This window comes from Oryctolagus cuniculus, chromosome 1 (genome assembly GCF_964237555.1).
Source record: "Oryctolagus cuniculus chromosome 1, mOryCun1.1, whole genome shotgun sequence".
NCBI classification, from domain to species: Eukaryota; Metazoa; Chordata; class Mammalia; order Lagomorpha; family Leporidae; genus Oryctolagus; species Oryctolagus cuniculus.
The window spans coordinates 161,494,426-161,521,146 of NC_091432.1; the positions used below are offsets into that span (position 1 = coordinate 161,494,426).

At 45.6% G+C, this 26,721-nt stretch overlaps 1 protein-coding gene across 5 annotated transcripts in view; it reads right to left on the reverse strand.

Annotated features, from left to right (window-relative positions):
• PIP5K1B (phosphatidylinositol-4-phosphate 5-kinase type 1 beta) overlaps positions 1-26,721 on the reverse strand; it is a 393,421-nt gene that overhangs the window by 100,187 nt on the left and 266,513 nt on the right. For all 5 annotated transcript variants that reach the window (XM_051846326.2, XM_008256190.4, XM_017341676.3 and 2 more), the window contains 3 exons: positions 23,598-23,715; positions 12,573-12,725; positions 5,863-6,162 (listed from right to left, as the gene is read on the reverse strand). In XM_051846326.2, coding sequence (XP_051702286.1) covers positions 5,863-6,162; positions 12,573-12,725; positions 23,598-23,715 — 571 coding nt within the window. The remainder of the gene's footprint in view (positions 1-5,862; positions 6,163-12,572; positions 12,726-23,597; positions 23,716-26,721) is intronic.

A 26,721-nucleotide genomic window follows, 5' to 3' on the forward strand; every position in this document is an offset into this window, starting at 1 on the left:
TAGGCTAATCCTCCGCCTGCGGCGCCGGCACACCGGGTTCTAGTCTGGGTAGGGGCACCGGATTCTGTCCCGGTTGCCCCTCTTCCAGGCCAGCTCTCTGCTGTGGCCCAGGAGTGCAGTGGAGGATGGCCAAGTACTTGGGCCCTGCACCCCATGGGAGACCAGGAGAAGCACCTGGCTCCTGCCTTCGGATCAGCACGGTGCGCTGGCTGCAGCGGCCATTGGAGGGTGAACCAACGGCAAAGGAAGACCTTTCTCTCTGTTTCTCTCTTTCTCTCACTGTCCACTCTGCCTGTCAAAAAAAAAAAAATAAAGAAAAATAAATATACTTTCATTACATAAATGACTTAAGATGGGAACAATCAGTACAGTTTTTCAAAATAATCCCAACTGCTTCAGCGTGGAGATCATTTGCCGTATTAAATTTTCAATACCATATCTGGCAGGCCTTGCAGTGGAACTGAACCCTTCCTCCAAAATAGGCAGAACTTAAAAAAAAAATAGCTCGATACACAAAAGTCACCCAAAAAAGGTTTCTTGGATGTTTACCAGACCTGTCTCTCCTTATCCTCAGACAGCTTCTTATACCTTTGTCCAAATACCCATTCCAACAAATATTTACTAAGTACCCAGCAAGCATGTAGATGCAAAGACACAGGAAGGCAGGAGCATGATGCTGGAGGATCTCTGTCCCGATACACAACTCAGGGTGCCTGGGGAAGTCCAGGATGCAGCAGGAACCACATGGCGGTCTTGGAAGAAGTGATGCCTGGGTCGTCCTGAGATCTGTGTGCGCGGACCAGGTGAAGATAAAAGGGTACGAAAGGTCCCTCAGAGTGAGGCAGCATGCACAGATGGAAATGTCAGAGATGGCATCCAGCAGACCCACGGAGCTGGAGAACGGGGGCCTCTCCAGGGCAAAGAGGAGAGAGGGAAGGAAGCCCAGGGAGGCACATGGAGAACACAGCAGGAATCAGATCAGGAAGGGCCTGAACGCTTCAAAAGCAGGGGCTTTAGTCCAAAGCCGTGGGGGGACCTTGGCCAGAGGGCCAGGATCCATCCGGTGTTGGAAGAAAAGATACTGAAAACCGGCCAAGAGGCGGCCGCAAAACCTCCAGCAGAGGAAGACCCGGGGCCTCTCTGGCGGCAGTGGCTGTGCGTGTGGTGAGGGGCAGGTCTATAAGTGATTCAGCCAACAGACTGGATGGGACGTGGCGATTCACTGTGCGCAGAGAAAGAGGGAGAGGAGGAAAACTAGGATCCCCATGATGATCGCGTTCCCTGGGGCAGGGAAGACGGGAAGAAGTGTAGGTTTGGGGGAAGACGATGGAAGCCTGCAGAAGAGCACTCTTCCTACAGGACAGGCATTTCCGCCCGTTTACCACGTGGGAACCGCAGGGGATGGTCAGTATCATTCCCACTTGTTATGTTTGAAAGTCACCCTGGCGTTTGTGCAGTACTCACTCTGTCCCTGGGCTGTATTCACTTCGGGATGTGGGCAGACGGCGCAGCAGGTGCACGGTGGGACCAACAAGACCTGAAGTGTGTCAGGAAGGGGGACCGGTGATTTCCTCCTTAGACAGCCAAGGGGCGACAGCAAAGCAGATGAATCCCCTGCCTTTGAAAACAGCTCTCCATCTCCTGTGGAGCAACCAGGCTCAGCAGGCAGGAGGTATAACGCATGGTAAGCTTTCTAGAACAGTTCTGAGAGGTCAGTGTGTCACGTGGAGGGCATGTCCCAGGGGGATGGTTCATGCACTGGTACCCAAGGCTGGGCTAGGGACGCCAGGCAGTGGGACTCACGGAGGCCGAGGCAGGGAGGACGGCTATGGATGAGGGTGCTCAGGCCTTTCAGATGCACCGTCCAGAACTGCAGCTCCAGCTGGGAGTCAGGGAAGCTGTCCCTGGGGAGCAGGGAACACTGTAGGCCGAGCTGGCTCAGTGAGTCGTGCAGGTAGTTTCTAGCCAGCACTCCTGCTAAGGGGAGTGGAATCCTGGGATCTGAGACGTCAAGTCAGGATGGGAAAGAAGCGGGGTGGGGGTGGGGGCAGGAACACATGAGGCTGGCAAATGGCTGGTTAATAGGCTTATCTGCCTGGAGAGCAACAGAAAAACTAGGGTTCAAGGTCAGGGGTTCTTGGTTTTGCTGTTTCTGTGCACTGAGAGAGACCCTGGTCCCACGGGAAAGCTCCTCTGATGTGATATGACCTGACGGTGCCTGGCTCCTTTTCTCTGCCACCCACATTCTCCTCTGTGGGACATCATCTCCTCTGACCCTCACAATATAATATTGCATCACTGCACACCTTATTCTCCAACACAGCTGTAGGTCAAAAACAGCGATCATGCACTTCCTGCCTTGCAACACTGCTCTGATATGAGAATGCCAGGGCATATCCTAACGTGGGTCTGGTTCTCCTTTCTCTGGCTGGGGAGCTGCCACAGTAGCCATTCCTTTGACTGGACTGCTTCAAGAGCCTTAGCAGCATCACCTCAAGTAAACAGGAGATTTAATAGCACAAATTCCCCCATCGTTTGGTGCTGGCACCAGCCCTGAGGTGGCGTCACAGCCTCCCTGGTTCCCTGCAGGTCATCAGCCAACACTAAAGCTCAGCTCTGCAAATTCCAGGCTGAGAGAAGGCCCTGCACTTGCCAAGCACCCATGTTTATCCTAGCCCTCCAGGGAACTGGCCCTCTGGAGGACGACTCCGAGAGAGAGAGAGAGAGAGAGAAGGAGAGAGAGAGAGAGAGAGAGAGATATGACTCCAGCTCCGGATGGGGGACTCAGCCTCAGGGAGTGGGAAGGGCAGGTTCCTGGGAGGATGGTGCACAGCGCTCAGATTTGCAAGGAGGCCCATGACGATCAGCCATCGAGAGCTACTGTTCCAGAAACATGCCCTGTTCGGTGCAGCTCTGCTCAGAGAAAAGCCATGGACGCCACATCACAGAGGACTTGGTTATGGTCAAAGCAGACCAGGGATGGACATCAGGTCCACTCAGCGTCCAGCATTTATAAACTCCCAAGCCACAGACAAAAGCCCTTCTCAAGGTCAATGTCGTGCGCCATGTCAAGAAGCTCTGCGTCCGTGTGGTGCACAAGGTCACGTGCAAAGCAGTGAGAGGGTGTCAGCCTCAGGACACCTCACTGACCTCTGTGCCTCCTACAACAACAAACTTGCCAAAGAGCTGAAGATAAGAAGGCCGATTCCAGGGTCTCACTGCTGCTGACAGGTCGGGGGGCTGGCCTCATTCTCTGAGGACTGGGCACAAGAAACACGCGCCAGTGCTACATGAATGAGTGGGGTGGCTCTTGGACACTCAGCCTTCTGTTTTTCCTGGCATAGAAGCAGGTGGTCTTAAAAGACAGCAGGAGCAGGCCTTCCGTATTGAAGAGGCAACACACGCACACACACACACAGCAAATCTAAAACCAGACAGGCATTAAACTCTGGGGAATGGAGAGTCACTTTTTACCCACATCCTGTAAGGGCAGAAAAAACACAGGAAAAAGGTTTCTATTAAAATATGTGTGCGTGTGTTTTCTTTTTCAAAGAAAAACATGAATCACTCCCAACCACCCAGATATCTGAATACCTTTGCTGGACATATTTTTCTTTGCTTGCTGCCATTGTTCCTCCCCTGAATTTGCTTTTAAAACTTCAAAAAATGTTTTTTGATGGATGTGTGAAAATTATACACGTTTATGGGCACCATGTGATGTCTTCATACATGTAAATGCTGTGTAATGTTCAAATCATGGCAAATATATCTATCTCCTCAAAAATGTATGAATTTTGATTAAAATATCCACTGACCTCTTAGAACACAGTTTACAAATACCCTTAGAGTGAATTTTAAAATTTCAGTTGTGACAAGCACGTGCTTTATATCCAAACAGATGTGGGCTCTGTCACTGACTTGCTAAGTAATTCTAGACAAGTTCCTCAACTGTGGTAAAAGTCCATTTCTTTGGCTGTTAGAGCAGCTGTATAAGCCGCAGTGACTGCACAGCACCACTGGGAGAATACAGTGAAACGTTGCATAAAGCATTTCGGAGCAGCCTGGCACACGGTAAGCAGTCAGCAAGCGGCGGGTGAAGAACAGGCGTGGAGGAGCCGTGTCCCCAGAGGAAGCAGCGCCGGAGTCAGACTTCTGTGCACTATCATCCGTGTCACCCCAGACACAAGAAGCCCCTGCAGAACACAGAACTGGGTGCTTCACTGAGGAGTCCATACTTCATGTATCAGCAGGGTGGCTACGTGGTCTTCCTCACCTTCATGTGGATTCCAGGGTGGGTTATCTGTCCAGGCCACCGAAGGGTCAGAAAGCCCCAGGCAGGACATTCCAAATGTCCTAGTAACCAATCTGCAGGTGAGTCCTAGCTGCCCCTGCAGAAAGCCCTGGCCAGGCCAGCGGCCAGGCCTGCACCACCACACTTTCTACCTCTTCTATAGTCAACTTGTCAACTAGGCAAGTGGCCTGGGTGTCCCTCCCATGTTTATCTGGCCGGGAAATAACATTTCTAAGAATTTATTTTTTAAGAAGAAAAACAAATAGTAGTAGGAAGAATTCTTTACTTATGATTATAAAATGAACTGAAAGTATGTCATTGTAAAAACTAAAAAAATAGGAAAAGAAGGAGGGAGGGTGGGAACATGAATGGGTGGGAGGGTAGGGTGACATGTATCACTATGCTCCTAAATATGTATACATGAAATATATAAAATTTATTCACCTTATATTAAAAAAATAACAAAAAATAATTTTTTTATTTTTACAAGAAATTTTTATATGATAAGCAGAGTGCCTAAGAGGGAAAGGGAGGGAAGCAAGTAGGAGAGGAGGGAGGGAGGGAAGAAAGAAAGAGAGAAAGGTCTTCCATCACTGGTTCACTTCCCAAATGCCCACAATAGCCAGGGCTCAACCAGGCTGAAGTCAGGAATCAGGAACTCCACCTGGGTCTCCCATGGGGGTGGCAGGGGCTCACAGAATTGGGCCACTGTCTGCTGTCTTCCCAAGCACATTAGCAAGAAGGAAGATTGGAAGCAGAGCAGCTAGAACTCGAACCAGCACTCTGGTATGGGGTACCAGCGGCAGAAGCAGCGGCTTAGCCTGCTGCACCACAAGGTGGCCCCTCTAAGATTTATAAATCAGATGATCATTATCCTTCAAAAGTTATTAGGATTGCACTGTTCTCTTTCCTCCCAAAGGATTTTTTGCCATGTTAAAAAAAAAAATCTCCCCTGAGGTTTTGGTTTTATTTAATCAATCAATTAATTTTAAGTGAAGCAGGCTGGAGGTCTCACTCCTGTGACAATCAGCCAGCTCTGCCTGAAGGGAGCCTCTCTGTTCCACCCGGAGGCCTCAGTCCACAGACGGCCTCTCACTCAGACCACAGAACGCAGTTCCAGCAAGCGTGCCTCTCACGCCATGGCTCTGCACCCACCTGGGTCTCCAGGGAATCGTGAATGCATCCTTCGCAGCACATGTTCTCTAAACTTGCCCCCTAATTGGAACCCTACTTCTTTCAGCATTTGGTACAGTTTTCCTTGCTAATCATTGTATCAATGTAAATAGCTTTTTTTTTTCTAGTTAAACTGTCTTCCCCGAAGGGAAAAAGGAAAAGACAATAAAGACTTTCTGTTTTGTTTCATCACAAAAAGCTGACGTGGTTTCTTATGAAAACCAACAGAGATATGAGTTGAGAGATTCTAGATAATCCCCTCATCACCAGGATGGGAGCGATGAGATTCCACATGTCCACTCTGGACACGTCTTATCGCTATGTTTTTGGTAAGTGGCAGCCAAAGATTACAGGATCATAGATGACGTTTCAAAGCGACAAAGATGACAGGTCCTTACCCGGCAGTCTCTTTGCAGTGTTTTCATGAGCGCGTTGTACGTTTCTATATCAAAATACAAGCCTTCATGCATGTCTTGCAGGAAATCCAGGTCCTTAAAGGTGGGGTTGGATTTCTCTCTCTCTTTCCGGGACGCTCTGCGCTTGTACGTCGAGCCTTTCAAGTCGTAGGTGAAGTGCATCCTCATGGAGCGGGGCAGAACGTTGTTCATCACCACGATCCTGATGTTGATGCCCCCTGACTGCATGCAGTACAGGCCGTAAAATTTTGGCAAAAGAGTCCTTGGGTTCTGGTTTAAATTCTAGAGGAAATAAAACCAGGAGAAAAACTACTTACAATCTGCTATTTTTACAAAGTAATGCCCCACCCTGGATGTGTTTTCGTGCTAGCGTAAGTCTGATCATTAAAAACAAGATGTGGTTCCCTTTATTAAGGTCCACCGCTGACATTCTGCTGTTTTTCATCCGGTTCTTAATTCCACTTAAGCAACTTTACTGCCCTAAACTCAGGTAGTACAAGTGGTAGAACTGGAAATGGACATAGCATCTCAAATCAGCCCCAACTAAAAACAGGCAAAGACCCGGGTGCTGGTTTGTGTCACGGCTGCTCCACTTCCCATCCAGCTCCTTGCTAACGTGCCTGGGAAAAGCAGCGGAAGATGGCTGAAGTGCTTGGCCGCCTGCTATCCACATGGGAGACCTGGAAAAACCTCCTGGCTTTGGCCTGGCCCAGCCCAGGCCGTTGTGGCCATCGAGGGAGTAAAACAGAGGATGGAACATCTCTCTCCCTCTCACTGTCTCTCCCTCTCTCTCTGTAACTCTGCTTTTCAAATAAAATAAATCTTAAAAAAAGATTGGAAAAGATTTGATGGGTGCTATGAATGACTATTCTCTACCACAACTAAAGAGAAAATAAACCACTGGGGCATAACACATGAAGATGTTACATTTTAATAGTTCCTGTACAACTGTGCTCCTAAACGGCAAGGCCAACTGACAATCACACTCTCTGAAATGCCACGTTTCCTCTGACTCCTGCCAGACTGAACGTTACCAAGCTTCTACAGCTCCCCAAGTATGACCAGGGAAAAATGGACACTTGCTTTTAAAAAGTAAGTGATGGGATTCCAACCAACTATTATAGAAATTTAATATTTTTGAGCCACCTCTAAGACAATTTTGTGTTAACTCCATTTTCGCATTCTCCTATTCATTCTGGACACTGTGGGAGGTGTTGATATGTTTTAGATCTTTATCACTGTCCTCTTCTATCTGGGGTAGATAGCTTCTCCCAGTCTGTTGTCCTTTTTATTAAAATAGGAAACACGTGCCTATTATTGTTCCACTTTAAAAGTAGATGAGAAACTAAAATCGCTCACTACAGGGCAGCTGTCCCAGGAAAAGTCTCTGCTACCTCTGACTCCCCAATTCCTAACATTCCGAGAAACAATGTCTTCAGTCTCTTCAGGTCATTTCAGGGATTCTCTAAGAGCTTAGACAAATTTTGCATCTTCTATTGTTTATAACAGAAGTTTTGACTTTCCAGGTAGTCACATTTACCTCCTCCTTTCTTGTGCTTTTAATTTTTCCTTACAAATTGACACAGAAAAATTGGACCACATGAAGTTGTGATACACGATGGATTGTTTAATGTTCAGATCAGACTGAGCGTCTATCTCCTCAAATATTTACCAATTTTGGGGCAGAAAAACTCCTTCTTAAAGGCTTTTTGAAATATACAGTATCTAATTATTATCTGCAGTCACCCTACTGTGCAATGGAATACCGGAACTTAGTTCTCTTCTCTAATGTGACTTAGGACCCTCTGAGCAATTTTTCCCATCTCTCTGTTCCCTCTCCTCTCCCTGACTCCTTTTTTGCATCTTGAGAAAGTTCTGGGGCCAGCATCATGACGAGTGGGTAAAGCTGCCACCTGCGAAACCGGCATCCCACACGGGTGCTGGTGTGAGTCCTGGCTGCTCTCAATCCAGCTCTCTGCTAATGTACCTGGGAGAACAGCAGAGGATGATCCAGGTGCTGGGCCCCTGTACTCAGGTGGGAGATTCGGATGAAGCTCCTGACTCCTGGCCCAGCCCCAGCCACTGTGGCCATCTGGGGAATGAACCAGCAGATGGATGACTCTCTCTCTGTCTCTTCCTCTCACTGTGCAACTCTGACTTTAAAATAAATAAATAAATCTTTAAAAAAGATAAACAATGCTTTTGGTGGCTGGTGGCATAGCAAGTTAAGCAGTCAGCTGCTATGCTGGCATCCCATGTGGGCATCAGTTAGAGACCTGTCTACTCCACTTTCTATCCAGCTTCCTGCTAACACACCTGGAAGGCAGAGGAGGGTGACCTGAGTGCTTAGGTTCCTGCTACGCATGTGGAAGACCCAGATGGAGTTCCAGGCTCCTGGCTTCCGTGTGGTCCAGCCGTGGCCATGCAGCTATTTGGGGAGTGAACCAGGTTTCTCTCTGTCTCTTCTCTCTCGGTAACTGTGCCTTTCAAATATATAAAATCTTTTCTCTTTAAAGAAAGGTTTTCACACTCAGGTTGTAAACTTCTATTTTCTTCATAATTATTAACAGCTTTGGAAATTGCACAGCAGCTTTATTCTTTATGGAGTTTACATGTATGTGAGAGATCTGAATTTATTTTCTCCCCAAATAGGCACCCGTTAATTTACTAGTGTGATCTTTTTCCATAAAGTCCCTCCATATCAACATAATATGTTGTCAAATACAAGCGCCTATTTCTGACACTGCAGTTGAATCCATGGATTCATTCATGTAGAATTATACTAACATCACGTCTTTATTTATAACTGAGAGAGTTTTAGGGTATGTCATGGTAGGCCCACCATTTTTCTTCTTTTAAAAAATGTTTTGTCCATTCTTACAACCTTTCCATTTCACTGTTCATTTTGAAGAATGCTCTTCTAATTAGTAAGCTTTGTCATGTTCTGGACAAAATCCTAATGAAATATTTTAAGTTTGGATTTATAAGTTTTTTGGGAGGAGTAAGTGAATCTTTACTGAGTTTAGGAACAAAGCATATATTTTCATTGTTTCAGGTCTTTTTCATATTCTTCAATAACATTTTGTAGTTTTGTTCATATTGGTCTTATACTTTTGCTTTTATAGACTCTAGTATTTCAGAGTTTTTCTTCTGATTAGAAAATTCTTTTCTGGGGCCGGCGTTGTGGCATAGTGGGTAAAGCTGCTGCCTGCAGTGCAGGCATCCCATATAGGCGCCGATTCGAGTCCCAGCTGCTCCACTCCCCATCCAGCTCTCTGCCATGGTCTGGGAAAGCAGTGGAAGATGGCCCAAGTCCTTGGGCCCCTGCACTCATGTGGGAGACCCGGAAGAAGCTCCTGGCTCCTGGCTTTGGATTGGCACAGCTTCGGCCGTTGTGGCCAGCCGGAGAGTGAACCAGCAGATGGAAGATCTCTCCGTCCCTCCTGCCCTCCCTCCCTCCCTCTCTGTCTCTCTGCCTCTCCTTCACTTTCTGTGTAACTCAAATAAATAAATCTTAAAAAATTCTTTTCTGAATTGAATACTGTTCATATATTACACTTACTAATCTAAACTGCTTTCCCAATCAGAATTATAGTATGCTTTCATTTACCCCTTTATTTTTCTGATAATGTTGATTAAAAATTATTGTTATCATGAACAGTCTTTTTCCCACTTATATTCTCTAGCTTAATATCATCTATGGAATACATAAAATTAATTTTATGGATTTATCTTGTATCTGCCATTGCTCTGGAATAATATTACCCAGAAATTACTGCTCTATTTGCTCCAAGTTTTGCTCATCTGGGGCTGGCACGATGGCGCAGTGGGCTAAGCCTCAGCCTGTGGTGCCAGCATCCCATATGGGCACCGCCAGGTCAGTTGGTGTCCCAGCTGCTCTTCTTCCAACCCAGCTCTCTGCTACGGCCTGGGAGAGCAGTGGAAGATGCCCCAGGTGCTTGGGCCCCTGCACCTGCATTGGAGACCAAGAAGAAGCTCCTGGCTCCTGGCTTTGGATCACTTAGCTCTGGCTGTTGTGGCCATTTGTGGAGTAAACCAGCAGATAGAAGACCTTTCTCTCTGTCTCTCCCTCTCTTGGTAACTCTACCTCTCAAATAAATAAAATCTTAAAAAAAAAACTTTTTGCTCATTTTCTATTGTATCATTTAGACAGAATAATTTTTATATTTGTCTTCTATTTATTTGTATACTCAAAAGTCATTGCCAGAAATTCTGGTCAATTTATCAGAAATGATCATTGACAGAGGGCAATCTTCTCTTTTTCCGTTATTTCCAAGGAAATGACTCTTGCTTTTCTCCAGGAGATATCAGGCGAACTTTTGAAGATTGATGAAATGTACCATATTTACTTCTATGCTGAAAACTTCCCTGCTGATTTTTAGAATTTCAGTTAGGATGCTGAATTCTGAGGCCCTTACTTTCTCCTCAGCACCTGTTAAATAACCACATGAAGTTCACATTTTTTTTTCTTGTTAATGGGGTAAATTATATTATTTGTTATACTAATTTACATGGTTGGGAAAAAACCACTGGCCACCTAAATTTTAGATTTATACATAACTGTAATTTATTTAGATAGCCACATGTAAATATTCACATAAATAGCCACTGGGTACCACACCAGACAATGTGTGCTACAATAAGAGACCAGGGTGTCTAAGCTTAAAACTACAGAAGACTTACTCATTTAGCAGGTTATTAAAGAGTGTGATGTCGGTTTGATTCCAACACTAGATTTTTACTTAAATATTTATTTATTTGTTTGAAAGGCAGAGTTATGAGAGAGGGAGAGGGAGAGAGAGAGAAGAGGGAAGAGAGAGAGTGAGATATTCTATCCTCAGGTTCACTTTCCATATGGCTGCAATGATCAGAGCTGGGCCAGGAGGAAGCCAGGAACCAGGAGCTTCTTCTGGATCTCCCATGTAGGTACAGGAGCTGAAGTACTTGGGCCATCTTCCTCTGCTTTCCCAGGTGCATTAGCATGGAGCTGGACTGGAAGTAGAGCAACTGGGATTTGAACCAGCACCCATATGGGATGCTGGTGCTGCAGCCAGTGGCTTTACTAACTAGACCACAATACCAGTCCCCATTAGATTGTTTTAAAATATGTTTATGAATAAAATGCATCTGAAAGTATGTATAGCAAATATTAGTAAATGTATCTCTGGAACGGAGTTACAGTTGGTTGCATTTTATTTCTTGCTTTTTTGTACTTTCTATTTTCTTTGAAAGAAAAAAAATGCTTATCCAGGATCAAAATCTTTCAGAATCTGTATGCTGTTCATGAAGACTTTTATTTAGATTTTTGATTCCTATAATTTTAAATGAGATTAATCTACAGTACTTACTAGTGTCTCCAGCAGATTTTGGAATTAAAACTGTTATATACAAATGAGCCATTTGAATCAGAAATGATAGTAAACACTGCTCACGTTATGTGAATGTCAGGACTAGGCCTTGTGAGATCCAATCATCTTCATGTAGCCATTCCAATCATAGAAAAATAATAGCTGTGACGCAAGTACAAAAATCACAGGAATGCCTACGAGGAGTGTTTACTTGCTTGAAACTTTGGGCTAAATATCTTGCAAATCTCCCTGGGCTAAGTTCCTTTGTCTCTAAAACATCACACAAAAGATGACCTGCATGTGATATTTAACCTATGAATTTCTAAATTCTAAAGCACAGTCATTAAGAATAGCTGGCACAGGATTCATGACAGTGTGGAGTACAGGGATTACAAATGCAGCCTACCAGTCCCAGCTCTGCAGCTCTCCAGCTGAGCAACTCTTGGCAACTTATTCAAGTTATTTTTGCCTCAATTAGTCCACCTGTAAAATGGCGATAACTGTAATATCCAGGGCTGTTGAGGGCTGAATAAGTTAATGAATGCAAAGCACGTACTTGGCTTTGCACACAGTAAGCAATGAATGAATGTTAACCATTCCAATTATTACCACATAAAGGTACAAAGAGCTTTGCAAGACCTTCCTTCCTTGATATTTCCTCTTTCTTTTTTTTAAGATTTTATTTATTTCCTTGAGAGGTAGAGTTACAGACAGAGAGAAGGAGAGACAGAGAGAAAGGTCTTCCACCTGCTGGTTTACTCCTCAAATGGCCGCAATGCCTGGAGCTGGGCTGATCTGAAGCCTGGAGCCAGGAGTGTCTTCTGTATCTCTCACATGGGTGCAGCAGCCCAAGCACTTGAGCCAACCTCCACTGCTTTCCCGGGCCATAAGCAGAGAGCTGGATCAGAAGAGGAGCAGCCAGGACTTGAACCGGTACCCACAGGGGATGCCGGCGCCACAGGCAGAGGCTTAGCCTACTACTCCACAACACTGGGCCCCCATCTCTTTCCTTTATGCCAACAACTACACAAGGCTGATACTATATCTGAGAGAACTAAGGCTCAGGAGGCATGGCACTTACTCATGGCCATGGAGTTGATGGCTAAGCTGGGATCTGAACCCAGGACTATGAGTCCACAAGTGTGCTCTATCACGCAATGCCTGTTCACTTCATAACATCCACTCAGTGAACGCCACGGCACCAACTAAATGCAGGACGAAGTGCACCACAGAGAAAGACAGCAACGAATCACAAAGGAAAAAGGCTGTGGAGGGCAGTACGTGAACCAGAAGCAGGAGCGTTAGCTACGGGCCATCTCTTACCATGTAATATCCCGGCAGGAGCTTCTGAAGGAACTCGGCTTCTTTGTGCTGAACCGTTTTGATGATAAATTCATCATCACTGGTCACGAAAAACAAGGATCCACTAGCCCCGGGGTTGGACAGCTCTATCAGAGGCTCACTGCAGATGGAATACTAGAAGAGAAAACGCAAGCGTTAGAAAGACACTCAGCGGACATGATGCGTCTGCGGAGGACGGTTACAGCATTCCATCCCTTAGCCACCTTGAACCTGCTCTAGGAGTTTAAAGCGTGGCTCCAGGTTCACCAGGAAGGCTGCTCATGGGATTTCTCAAGCTTTGGCTGAGCCATCTGTCTTAATCCTATGATGAGAAACAGACATGCTCATCCCACCTCAGCGTCATACGACAAACTGTGTCTGTTCAATGAGCTCTCTCCAACAGTCACATACGGCAAAGTGCGCTGTTTTCAGCAAGAGCCCATAAAATCAAAACTGTAGGTGTGAGCCACAATTAAACATCTGTCAATTAACACTGTCAAGTGTCTGTCAATTAAACACCAACACCTCTTCTTGTTTCACTGTTTACTCCCCCAGCAGACGCTCTTCATTCTCACCATTCCACCAAGGACACGACTCCAGCATCTGCCTGCAGCCCAGATCCATCTCACTCCAGGGCTCCAGAACTGCTCCCCCAACCCTTGACTAGACACTTCTACCACAGACACTTCCCATGCACCAAGTTCACAATCCAGCCCATCTCAGGGCTGTGGGTAGCTCAGAGGACGGTGCCTTGGTGGTAATGAGAAAAATGTGCCCCTTTATCCTGGCTGATGCAGCCCTGGGCCAGCATACAAGGTTGGCAGATTCTACTCTCACTCCCGTCTCTCAAGGCAGGAGTGGCTGGACTGGGCACAGCCTGCACAACTGGACATGGCTACCATAGATCACATGTCCTCCTCTCTCACCTTCTCCCTCTTGTCCCTGTCTTACACAACAGCAACATCACGTGCCTGTTCCTCCAGCAGGGACATCATCCTTGATACCTTACATCTCCTTATCTTCCACGTACAGGCTACTGAGTGTCTCCATCCCCTTTATTCCCTTTTAGCAATGCCCTAAGTTAAGTGGTCTCATCCTATCACGCCTGGGGTCTCCACTGTCCACTGTCATCCCCTCTACAGTGCTCAGCACCAGGAAACTAAGGAGCTTTCTCAGATGCAGACAGGACCCATTCCTGTGCCTCTGCATCTCCTCATGGTTCTCAGTAGAATGTTCAAGGACACGAATGAGCCGGTCTTTCTCACCAGCCTTCTCTCTCATCATGTCCCTTCCTTACCATCAGCTCTTGCTACACACTCCTGATACCCAGGCTTTTGCATATTCCTCTAATGATGCAGACTCCATTCTACTTTACTTGGTTAACTGTCACTCACTCCTGTTTTCAAGAAGCATTTTAAAAATATCTATTGAGCAGCTGCTATGTCCCAGACATGCACGAAGCATATATCCTAGCAGGAGGAAACAGACAGCAAAAAAGCAAATAAATTATACATCAGAATGTGGCAAGGGCTGTGAAGGAAAGGGAAGCAGGGAAGACGAGGCAGAGGGAACCAGCGAGGAGTGAGGACTGGGCTGCGTACATTCTAAGTAAGTAGGCTGGCTACCGACGGCCTTTCTGGGAGGGTGGCAGCCGAACATGGGCCAGGAGACAGGACAGAAAGCCAGAGGGATACCTACGAACAGAGCATTTCAGGCAGAGGAGAGGATCCTGCGGTCTGGTGGGTCCCAAGACAGCAAGGGTGTCAGCAACTGGAGCAGAGTGGACAAGGAGGAGTGCTGAGAGGGATGAGGGCTCAGACCCTGCCAGGCACTGCAGGCCATGGTGAGGACTTCGGCCTTTTCTCCAAGGGAGCTGATGACCACTCTGTCTGCTGTGTTGAGGACCCACTACTGTAGGCGGATGGGGGGAAGACACAGGAGCTCACTGTTTGCTGGGACAGCTCTTGCTTGCAGAACTTTTCCTGGGCCTGTCAGCCTGGATCAATTGTTACCTGTCCCAGAATGTTCTCCTTCCAGAAGTCACCGCACACAAAAATCCCACAACTGTCCATTTCCTTCCCCAGAGTCGCAGTTAGACCGCCCTTCCCTGGAGGGCAGAACCTACAAGTATCTTACATGCAGTCACGATACCAGGACGTGTCCTGTGCACATACAGAGCGCGCAGTCCATTGTCAGATGAACGACTGAAGCACAAATGAAGGGCTGTGAATCTCACAAATGCTAACCTCAGCACAGCAGCCTCAGCTCTGGTGACTAATCCACGTTGGGGATCAGAGAAAGAGGTCAGGAGTCCCAGGCAGTGGGACAGCCGGACAGGCCTGGCCCAAGCAGGAATGAGACGACTGGATCTTTGCAAAACTGCTAAGTCTCCAATTTACAAGTAATGATTGCAGACATTAATGGTGTATAAGGTGCTTTTCAAAAATACACATATTATAGAATGATCAAATCAAGCTAAGTTACTCATTGACCATCTATATATATTTAGGCATCTTTTTGTGTGTGTGTGTGTGTGTGGTCAGAACATCTAAAATCACTTTCAGCAATTTTGAAACAAACTTTATTAACCCTCAGCGTCCAGTAATCACCATGGCACTCCCTGCTTCTATGTGACTGGTTTTGATCCATACAAGTGAGATCACGTGATATGTGTCTTTCTGTGTCTAGCTTATCTCACCTTAGTATGTTGTCTTCTAGAGGTATCCATGCTGTCTTGAAAGACAGAACTTTGTTGATTTTAAAGGCTAAGTAGTATTTCACTGGATACACACATCAATTCTCTTTATCTGTTCACCCACTGAAGGGCTGGTGTGGAAGTGCTACAGTGAACGGGGAGTTTGGGTCTCTCTTTGACATCCTGATTTCAATGCCTTTGCACATGTGTACTTGATAGTGGGACTGCTGGGTCATATGGTAGCTTTAATTTTAGTTTTCTGATGAACCTCCACATTGCTTTCCACGGTGGCTGTGTTAATTTGCACATCAACAGTGTACAAGGGTCTCCCCATCCTCCTCACCAACATGTGTTACCTTCCACCGTTTTGATAACAGCCACTCCAGCAGGCCTGAGATGACGCCTCACTGTGGTCATAGCTAGCATTTCCCTGATGGTTACAGGCTGAGCACCTTTCCAAACTCCCCTGGAATTTGTCTCCTTTTGAGAAGTGACTACTGGGGCCCTTTGCCCATTTTGAAATAGGGTTGTTCTCTAGCCACTGAGGAGGAGAAATTCCTCATATATCCTGGGTGAGTCCCTCATCTGACGGATGATTTGCAGGTATTTTCTTCCAGTGTGTGGTCTTCATTCTGTTCATCATTTCCTTTTCTGTCTAGAAGATTTAGAATTTGGGGCCAGCACTGTAGTGTGATGGGTAAAGCTGCTGCCTGATACCAGCAGGCTGGTTCAAGTCCTGGCTGCTCCACTTCTGACCCAGCTCCCTGCTAAGGGTCTGGAAAAGCATCAGATGATGGCCCAAGTGCTTGGACTCCTGCCACCCATGTGGCAGACCTGAAATAAGCTCCTGGCTCCTGGCATTGGCCTGGCCCAGACCCAGCAGTTGTGGCCATTTGGGGAGTGAACCTGTGGATGGAAGATCTCCCTCTCTCTGTCTCTCCCCCTCTCTCTGTAACTCTTTCAAATCAATAAATAAATCTAAAAAAAAGAAAAAATTATGAAGCAATGTGGTATAAAAAGATTTTGAATTTGATGCCACCTCATTTGTCTGTTTTTGTTTGGTTGGTTGGTTGGCTGTTTCTACTGTTTTGGGGTCAGCTCAGTATCATGCGGTTTTTCTTCTACATTTTCTTCCAGCAGTTCTATAGTTTCCAGCCTTAAATTTCTAAAATCATTTGTTTCTTTGAATGGCATAGAAATGGAGAGGAAGTTGGGGAGGACTGGGCAAGGATAGGGAAAGGGAGAGAGAGCCTCCCTACATTGGTTCACTCCCCAAATGCAAATGATCAGCCAGGTCTGGGCCAGGTCATCAGGCGCAAGGAAATCCAATCAGGTGTCCCACACTGGTGACAGGGCCTCAAGAACTTGGTTCATCTTCTGCTACTTTCCCAGGCATGTTAGCAGGAAGCTGGATCAGAAGTGAAGCAGCCAGGACGCAAACTAGTATTCATATGGGATTGCCAGTGTGGCAGGCAGCAGCTTAACCCACTGTGCCATAGTGCTGGCCCGAGATGAAGTTGCTAAGACTTCCAGATGCTAACTTAACTTATTTAGGTTAACAGGGGAAACCTAGGTGGAGCTCCAGCCTCCTCACTTCAGCCTGGACTAGCCCCAGTCAGTGTGGCCATTTGGGGAGCGTATCAACGGATGGAAGACCTCTCCCCTCTCTCTCTGTTACTCTGTTAAACGAACAAATGAATAAATAAATAAGAAATTTTGTGATAACATTTTCCAAAAAGTAGCTGCAAGTTTTAAAAGCAAATGCTTTTGAAACCCCAGGCAAACAGTGACCGCTTACTATTGCCGCTGTTGGTGTTTAGGACGTAATCTCACTCAGGTGAAAAAAGCACCCAGACTGTAATACACACATTGCACAGGCAGGTAAGGAGGAGCTGGCAGGGCCCTACAATGCACCGAGGTTTGCAGCTGAACTCTCACACTGAAGACACATGAGGATATTCTGAGTGAAGCAAGAGAAAAATGGGCTTCCATTCTACACTCATGAGTGCAAGACCAGGCAAAATTAAGGTGAGGAGCCCAACCTCTCCTAAGAAGTGAAGGCAGACCCTGGCTCCCTTTAGAAATCTGGATTCTCTGCTGCATGGTGTTTGAATTCTTGGCACACAACCTCTTGTGAGTAGGAGTAATGTTGTAAAAGTATGAAAACACAAAGAATGCAAAAATTAGAGGCTACAAATAGAGAAATTAAGGGGCGATCAAGGAAGAGCTGTCTAGAAAAGATTCTTCAGACCTGAATATCTGCTCCTAACAAAGTCTCAGATTCTTCTAGTAAGTACTGGGTGTTTAGCCCAGCAGTACACTCACCATCATCCCATACCCGAGTACCTGGGCCAGACCCTGAGCTCCGGCTCCTGACCCTACCCTCCCCCTAATGCCTGCCCTGGGAGGTAGTGGCAGTGGCTCAAACCACTGGGTTCCTGCCACTGATGTGGGAGATCTGGACTTAGTTCCTGGCTCCTAGTGTTGGTCTGGCCAAGCCCTGGCTGTTGCAGGCATTTGTGGAGTGAACCAGGAGATAGGAGCTGTCTTTTTAAAAAAAAATTTAGATAAAAAAATTCTTCTGTAAACAGGTGACATATTATGAAGACTATTTCATCGGTTATCTGTCAAATACACCTTTATTAGATAACATGTAAATTAATATGAATGGAATAAGTTATCCTGATTCATTTTAATGATCTTTGAGGGCTATTCATAGTACAGCAACAGGGTACAGTAAGCTGGGACTATGATATTAAATAGGAACACAACCATAATGCTCTAGAATTCTATGATATCTCACTCTACAACTTGGTTAATGCTTTCTCTTCTAAGCAATCTTCTTTAATATGGTGCCTTTTAAGAACAAACACATGGCTGGCACCGTGGCTCACTAGGCTAATCCTCCGCCTTGCGGTGCCGGCACACCAGGTTCTAGTCCCGGTCGGGGCGCTGGATTCTGTCCCGGTTGCCCCTCTTCCAGGCCAGCTCTCTGCTGTGGCCAGGGAGTGCAGTGGAGGATGGCCCAAGTCCTTGGGCCCTGCACCCCATGGGAGACCAGGAGAAGCACCTGGCTCCTGCCATCGGATCAGCGCGGTGCGCCGGCCGCAGCACGCCGGCCGCAGCGGCCATTGGAGGGTGAACCAATGGCAAAAGGAAGACCTTTCTCTCTATCTCTCTCTCTCACTGTCCACTCTGCCTGTCAAAAACAAACAAACAAACAAAACAAAACAAAAAAACACGGAGAAGAGATGGAACAACCTGAATTAGCCTGATCAACACGTTCCCAGTGTGCTCCTGGGTTTTATGCACTGTGCAGGCTGCTCAAATGTGTTCATTCTATTGCTTCTATTTCCTGCAGCACCTCGAGGCTACACCCACTGGTAAGAAAGCCAAGTACAAACCAGCTGGGCCCTGCCAATGCAAATTCACAATGTAAACTCCAGTCGTGGGATCACTTCACCTGCCACTTCTTTCCCCAAAAGGATGAAATATTCACTCTGCTGTCTTATTGGCACAGGTGGACCTGAAAAGACTCACACAAGTTACAGCCGAGTTTTGAACACGTGGGTGCATGGAGGGGAAGGAGAGAACCCACAGCCTGTGGCCCAGGCCAACACAGGAGTGCTCTGAGGCCCTTGACCTTGCCTTGGGAGGCACGAGTCTATGAACAAACAATGAAGAAGAGGCACCTTCAGTGCTGTGCGTACAGAGCACCATTGCTGTGCTGCGTCATGATCCAAATAAGGCAGGTTTTGACGTGACACTTGTCACCAGCATGCACATGGAGAATTTCCACAGTACTAAGAACAAAATTAGAATAATTCTGGCAGAAATCCAGATACAACTGTGTAAACCTAAGCAGAAAAACACATGCACCACAGGTATTTAATATCAAACTATCTGCAAAATCATCAGTGGACAACGTTCTCCCTCCTGCTCCCCACCGAGATGAGTGTACCTTGACAATCGGGCGTCTGCACAGCCCCCGTGTGACACAGACCAACAGGGACTTTGAGATGTGCACTGCAGCCCTATGTCACCTTTTTTTGGTGCCTACAGTGGTTTAATTCTCCCGAGCTGTGCTCTGGAAGAGGGGTCTGATCTCTTGGCTACGTCCTAAAGAACCACAGTTTGATGGGCTAGGACACGTGACCTGGAGACCGTAACTGATGAGAGGCCTGTGGGAAGCAGGGAGCCAGCGGCGAAGGGGTCTTCAGAGCACTGGGGAAAGGACGGGAGATGAGTCTTCTGGTCCAGGTCCTGCTTCCACCCACGTGGGTAGACTTGGACCTTTCCCCTCACTGAGCCCTGCTTCCGCTTCGCTGTCTGTGAATGGAAGGGAGGGGCTGTGCCAACCCTCTAAGCTCGCAGTGATGGATGCAGAACCCTTTCCTCCCTGCCCATACCCCAGACCACTCGCTCGGTGCCAGACAGGGCTGATGGAAGAAGAGTGTCCAAGAGCTCCAAGAGCCCTCAGAGGGAGCTGTGGGCCTCCACAACGCGGGACCAGGTGGTGGCTGCAGCTGTCGGGGACTTGGCTGTCACGTTGAGCTGGGGTCCCTGCCTCTGTCCTGTTCCTGTTGGTCTCAGTCTTAGAACTGTGTTCATAGTGTAAGAAAGAGGTAGAGAAAAACAAAGCAAAAGCAGAAGCATACCTGCCTGCTCACTCCATCATCTCCTGCCTTTTTACTGCAGAAAATCTCACACATAAACCAAAGTAAAGAGAACTACAAAACTACCATCCAAGTGACTGTCTCCCAGCTTCCACAATGGCCAATCTAGGTGCTTCTAGACCCCCACGCACTCCCCAGCCCTGCTGCTCTCAGATTTTTTTTTTCACTTACTGTCAATTTTTAAAATCCTAGCTCTACTGAGATATGCTACATCCCGTACAACTCACTGGTTTAAAGTGTACAATGCTTCTCACTTCAGTGACAAGTAGAAACGTTTAATTTTTATAGTGCACTGTACAACATGTTTTGATATATGTATACAGAATTGACACATTTTTTACTCCCCCCCCCACGCACACATTTTGTGGTAGGAATAAGTAAAATCTACTCTTTAGCAATTTTCAAGCACACAAATACACTGACATTAACTACAGTTATCACATGGTGTAGATCTCTTGGACCTCCTCCTCCTGTCTAACTGAAATTCTGGATCTTTGACCAACACTTGAGATTCTTTTGAAGCAAACCCAGGCACCAGACACCAAATCAGTCTGTAGATAGACTGCAGCATATTCTCCTAAAGACAGACTTCCTCTTTAAAACAGAACCATAATATCATCCCCACCTCAACACTATCAAATAGTTAGTCTTTACATTTCCTTAATTTCCTATAATTTTTAAAAAATATTTATTTATTTATTTGAAAGTCAGAGTTACACAGAAAGAGAAGGAGAGGCAGAGAGGGAGAGAGAGAGAGAGATCTTCCATCACTGGTTCACTCCCCAAATGGCCGCAACAGCCAGAGCTGCGCTGATCCTAAGCCAGTGGCTAGGAGCTTCCTTGGGGTTTCCCACATGGTTGAAGGGGCCCAAGGACTTGGGCCATCTTCTACTGCTTTCCCAGGCCATAGCAGAGAGCTGGATCAGAAGTGGAGCAGCCAGGACTCAAACCGGTGCTTATATGGGATGCTGGCACTGCAGGCGGAGGCTTTATCTGCTACGCCACAGCACTGGCCCCAGTTTCCTATGATTTAAGACCTTGTTTATCTGAATTGTCTGGCCCTTTCTATAAATTTCCTGGCCAAAACTCTCCACTGTATCCATCCTGGTCCACTCAATGTCTTCTGAATATCAAGTGCATTCTTCTCTGGCCTCCCAGTCTTAGCAACATCCACTCTCTCTATCCCCAAATATCCATCCCTTTCTACCCATTCAAATCCCCTGTCATTTTAAAGGCACGGTTAAAACCACACCATACCCAAAGGAGACCTTTTAATTAGCCACCCAACAGAGAGAAATATGCCTCCCTTCTCGAAAACTCTGGACATCTAATGTTTCCTTTCAGTTATTTACCACCTGGTAGAATTGGTTGTTTCTCCGTATAAACAAATCATCATTCCAAATTGATGCTAAGTTCCCCAAGTGTTACACTTGGACTTTTTTAGATCTCCCTATAACTATTTGCAAAATATTTTACCCAGAGAGGTGTTCAGGCAACCAGTGATTAACTGACCTTTAGTTAATTAACATTTTACTCTGAGGGGCCGGTGTTGTGGCACAGCAGGTAAAGGCGCCACCTGCAATGCTGGCATCCTATATGGGTGCCAGTTGGTGTCCCAGCTGCTCCACTTCCAATCCAGCTCCCAGCTAATGGCCTGGAAAAAGCAGCCGAGGAGCGCCCAAGGACGGTTACCTATGTGGGAGACCTCGAAAAAGCTCCTAGCTTCAGGCTCCTGGCTTCGGCCTGGCCCAGCCCTGGCTACTGCGGCCATCTGAACAGTAAAATAGTGGATAGATTTCTGTCCCTCCCTCTTTCTGTAACTCTGACTTTTAAATAAATATTTTTTTTTAAATAGGCTTTACTATGCAATGCCATCAGCTTAGTCTCTTTTACTTCTTTGTAAATACTCTGACCCCATTATAAAAATAATTTTTCTGGCTCAAAGACTCATTAGGAAACTTGTATAAACTGTGGGAGAAGTTGTTCAGAAAAGGACCTTCTCCAAAGAAGCTAACTGTGTGACATTAGATTAAAGATTAATTTGAAACGCAGAGTAAAATACACAGAGGGAGAGATCTTCTATTACTAGTTCACTGCCCAAATGACTGTAAGAGCTGGGTCTGTACAAGGCCAAGGGAATTCCATGTAGGTCCTTCTTGTAGGTGGCATGGACTCAAGAACTTGAACCATCATCTGCTGCCTCCCAGGCGCATTAGCAGGAAGCTGGAGTGGAAGTGCAGGGTAGCTGGCACTCCAGTTGGCACTGTGATATGGGCTGCAGGTATCCCAAGCTGCAGCTCAACTCACTGTGCCACAATGCCTGCCTCCCATTAATTTCTTATGTGAGGCTGAAGATGAAAGACCCATCTTATCTTCCAAAACAAAATATCATAATCCCACTGTTACCAAAACATGTTTCTTGAATGAAGGCAACCCTTAGTAATTACAGAATGGCACAAACCAAAGGATCTTCCCACACACACACACACACACACACACAGAATTAACCTGTGTTCCTATGCCTGAGCTGGTAGAGACAACAGAGGCACTGGATGCTCCAGTTAAAGGTGGGTGTGAGGCACAGAACTAGATGCATGGGTCCAGGGATGCCTAGAGACCTTCTACTTAGTACCCATGGCTCCATGGAGACTTATTGTGCCTTGAGGAATCAGTTAAACCTCCTTGGGCAGAAGTCACAACATTTTCTTAAAGACCAATGAAATATAATCCTTTATGTGTTTTCCTCAGCACAGAACAGGATCAGCTTTGGGTTCAATCAATTAATTGCAGCTCATCCAAATGCTAAGATGCACTTGGAATACTCTTTGTAAACAGTGACAAAGCTATATTTCTCCTGAAAAGCATTTTTCCAGAATCTGGCTCAGTTCTTCCTAAGATCCTTCAGAAAGCAATGACCAAGACATATTTAATGGATCCTTCCTATAGTTTCTGAAAACCAATTCTGCGGAGCCCCAGAGTGCTCACAAAGGATGAATGAACCATTCTCTCTTACTCAGAAAGGCAGTCCCTGGCTCCCTGATTAGGGATAAGGTAAGATTCTGAGGTCACATTCACATCAGGCAACCTCACAAAAAAGTTGTGTTTTTGTGAGACCAGAAAGAGAACAGACAAATCTGAGGATGAAATATGCCCCAGTAACTGTAAAAATATGTTTAAAAAGAGCCTAAGAAGAGGGTGAGAACAACACTACCCACCTTCTTTAAAATGTTACTCAAATTTCTAGATCAAGGTGAAAACAGTTGTGAGTCAATGTAGCTTTGAACTGAACAGCATAATAAAGCAACTAAAATAGTAAGGATTTCAACAAGAATCCAACCAGCAAAATTCACAGGAATCTTTAGAACTGATTATGTCTGTTAGAATAATTATCTGAAGTAGAAACTGGTATCACAGTTACTTAAATATTAGTTACTTTAGCAGATTCTTAACTATCGAAAGTAGCAGGGTCAAACTGTATTTCCTGCATCTGAATTGATAGTCATTATAAAACTCGGAACTTTTACTATGCCCCTGAGCTTTGTAGAACAAGCGACAAAAGCCACTCGTCACTGTTGCTATGAGACAAATGTTTACATCACACATTCCTGGAGGAGGAAGGCAATGACAAGTTCTCACCAAGTAATCGTCAGGCTTGATCCCAAAAAGCTCTCTGAAATACCGGAAGGCCAGCGGAGCGTACGTCTTGAATCGGAAGTCTGGGAAGTGGTGTGCAGGGGTCAGGTTGCTTCCTTCACTGCAGTTAGGACATTCGGAAACGACACACACAGAGGACATTAGAAAAGACACTTTGGACTCCAAATCCTACCTCTAGTAGTCCAGGGTCAATTTCATCTCTAGAAAAAACATCCTCTGCTAGTGTTCTCTCAAAGCCCATGTCAAGAAGGCCAATGGCCATGAGCTAAAACAGAATAAAAATCAAATGCTAACTCATGAGGGCTACTCCGTGCAGTGGGCTCTCACAGCGTGCTCAAGGCTGAAATTTCCTCACTCCCCAAACCCTCACCCTCACCCCATTCTGTCTTCTTCCCAGGACAATCAGTTCCTCTATCCTTTTCAAACCACTTTGTGATGCCTTAGGTACAAGAATCAGGGCTTGGGACCGGCATTGTGGCACAATGGGTTAAGCTTCCACTTGTGATACCAGTACCCTGTATGGCCACTGGTTCAAGTTCCAGCTGCTTCACTTCCCATCCAGCTCCCTGCTAATGCATTTGGGAAATCAGCAGAGGATGGGTCAATGCTTGGGCCCCTGTACCCAATGTGGGAGACCCAGATGTTCTTCCAAGCTCCTGGCTTCAGCCTGGCCCAGCCCTGGCTATTGTGGTCATTTGGGAAGTAAACCAGCAGACAGAAGATCTCCTTCTCTTTTTCTCTTTTTCTTTCTCTCTCTCCCCTCTCCCTTTTTCTCTGTAACTCTGCCTTTCAAATAAATAAACAAAATCTTAAAAAAGAGATCCAGGGGCTGGCATCGTGGCTTACTAGGCTAATCCTCCGCCTGTGGCACCGGTACTCCAGGTTCTAGTCCCGGTTGGGGCGCCGGTTCTGTCCCGGTTACTCCTCTTCCAGTCCAGCTCTTTGCTGTGGCCCGGGAGGGCATTGGAGGATGGCCCAACTGCTTGGGCCCTGCACTGGCATAGGGAGACCAGGAGGAAGCACCTGGCTCCTGCCTTCAGATCGGCACAGTGCACCGGCCGTAACAGCCATTTGGGGGGTGAACCAATGGAAAGAAGAAAGAAGACCTTTCTCTCTCTCTCTCTCTCTCTCTCTAACTTTGCCTGTCCAAAAAAAAAAAAAAAAAAAAAAAGAGAGAGAGAGAGAGAGATTGATTGATTCAGGGCTTGATACGTGGAGTAATTTAAAAAATGTATCATTTTGACTATAAACCAGATATTACATAATTTTTTAAAAGATTTTATTTATTTATTTGAGAGGTAGAGCTACAGACAGTGAGAGAGAGAAACAAAGGTCTTCCATCTGCTGGTTCACTCGCCAAATGGCTACAACAGCTGGAGCTGAGCCGATCTGAAGCCAGGAACCAGGAGCTTCTTCCGGGTCTCCCACGTTGGGGGCAGAGACTCAAGCACTTGGGCCATCTTATAGTGCTTTCCCAGGCCATAGCAGACAGCTGGATCAGAAGAGGAGCAGCTGGGACTAGAACCAGCGGCCATATGGGATGCCAGTGCCCCAGGAGGGAATTGACCTACTGCGCCGTAGTGCCGGCCCCGGATAAATATTTTTTTAACCAAGAGGGAGCAAAATAATTCTTAAATATTTGACATGACAGAGCCATCACACTGGAAGTAGATGGGACCTCAATCTGAACACTCTTCTTATATTCATGTTTTCCAAAGAAACCTTAAATATTTTAGGGTTTTAAAACTCAATTTTCATAACCAAATATAATATTATCTTTTTCTTTTCTGGGTTCATTTTGAACATTTTTTCCAAAATATTTATGACAAGCAAAAGATAAAAGAAATCACCCTTTGAAAATGCAGAATCCCAGAATGTTTCTTAAGGAATGAAATGTTATCTGTACCATACTACTCCTTTTACTCATCATATCCTTAGAGGCATCGACTTGTCTGAATTTTGATGTTTATCAACCTCATTCTTTGTCTCTATGCAATACTACCCTTTTGCATGACCTCAGACATGCCGCCTAACTCATGCATATTTAAATTTTTCATGAATAATTAGATCAATGCAATAGAATAATATAATTTCATACAACATTTCCAGATTTTTTTTTAAAAGTTATTTAAGGTACAGAAGTTTCATGTATTTCATATATGTAGATTTAGGAACATAATGATACTTCCCAACCTACCCTCCCTCCTGCCCATGTGCCAACCCTTTTATCTCTTCCCACTCTTAATTTTCACAAAGATCTACTCTCAGTATACTTAATACTCATAAAGTTAACTCTATACTAAATAAAGAATTCAATAAATGGTATGAAGAAAAAAAATACTGTTCCTCAAGAGAAGAGACAGGACTATAAACAATCACTGAATCTCAAAATGTCCATTTCACTCTAATACATTACATTTTAAGTATTTTATTAGTTACCCCAGATCAGGGAAAACATATGATATCTGTCCTTTTGAGACTGGCTTATTTCACTAAGTATAATGGCTTCCAGTTGTACTTATTTTCTTACAAAAGAAAGCATTTCATTTTTATATTACAGCTGAGTAGTACTCTATTATATATATACACCATAATTTCTTTATCCAGTCATCAGTTGATGGACATCTGGGTTGATTCCATAGCTTAGCTATTGTGAACTGAACGGCTATAAACATGGGGGTAGATAACTCTTCCACATGCTGATTTCTTTTGGTTTGGGTAAATTCCCAGGAGTGGGATGGCTGGGTCATTTGGTAGGCCTGTTCAGATTTCTAAGGTATCACCATACTGTCTTTCACAGTGGCTGCACCAGTTTACATTCCCACCAATAGTGGATTAGAGTACCTTTTCCCCCACATCCTCACTAGTATTTGTTGTTTGTTGATTTCTGTATGAGAGCCATTCTAACTGTGGTGAGGTGAAACCTCCTTGTGGTTTTGATTTGCATTTCCCTGATGGCTAGTGATCCTAAGCATTTTGTCAAGTGTCTATTGGCCATTTGAATTTCTTCTCTTGAAAAAATGCCTGTTCAAGTCCTTTGCCCATTTCTTAACTGGATCCTTTGTTTTATTGTCACTGAACAACTGTAAATTCCAGATCCTTTTAT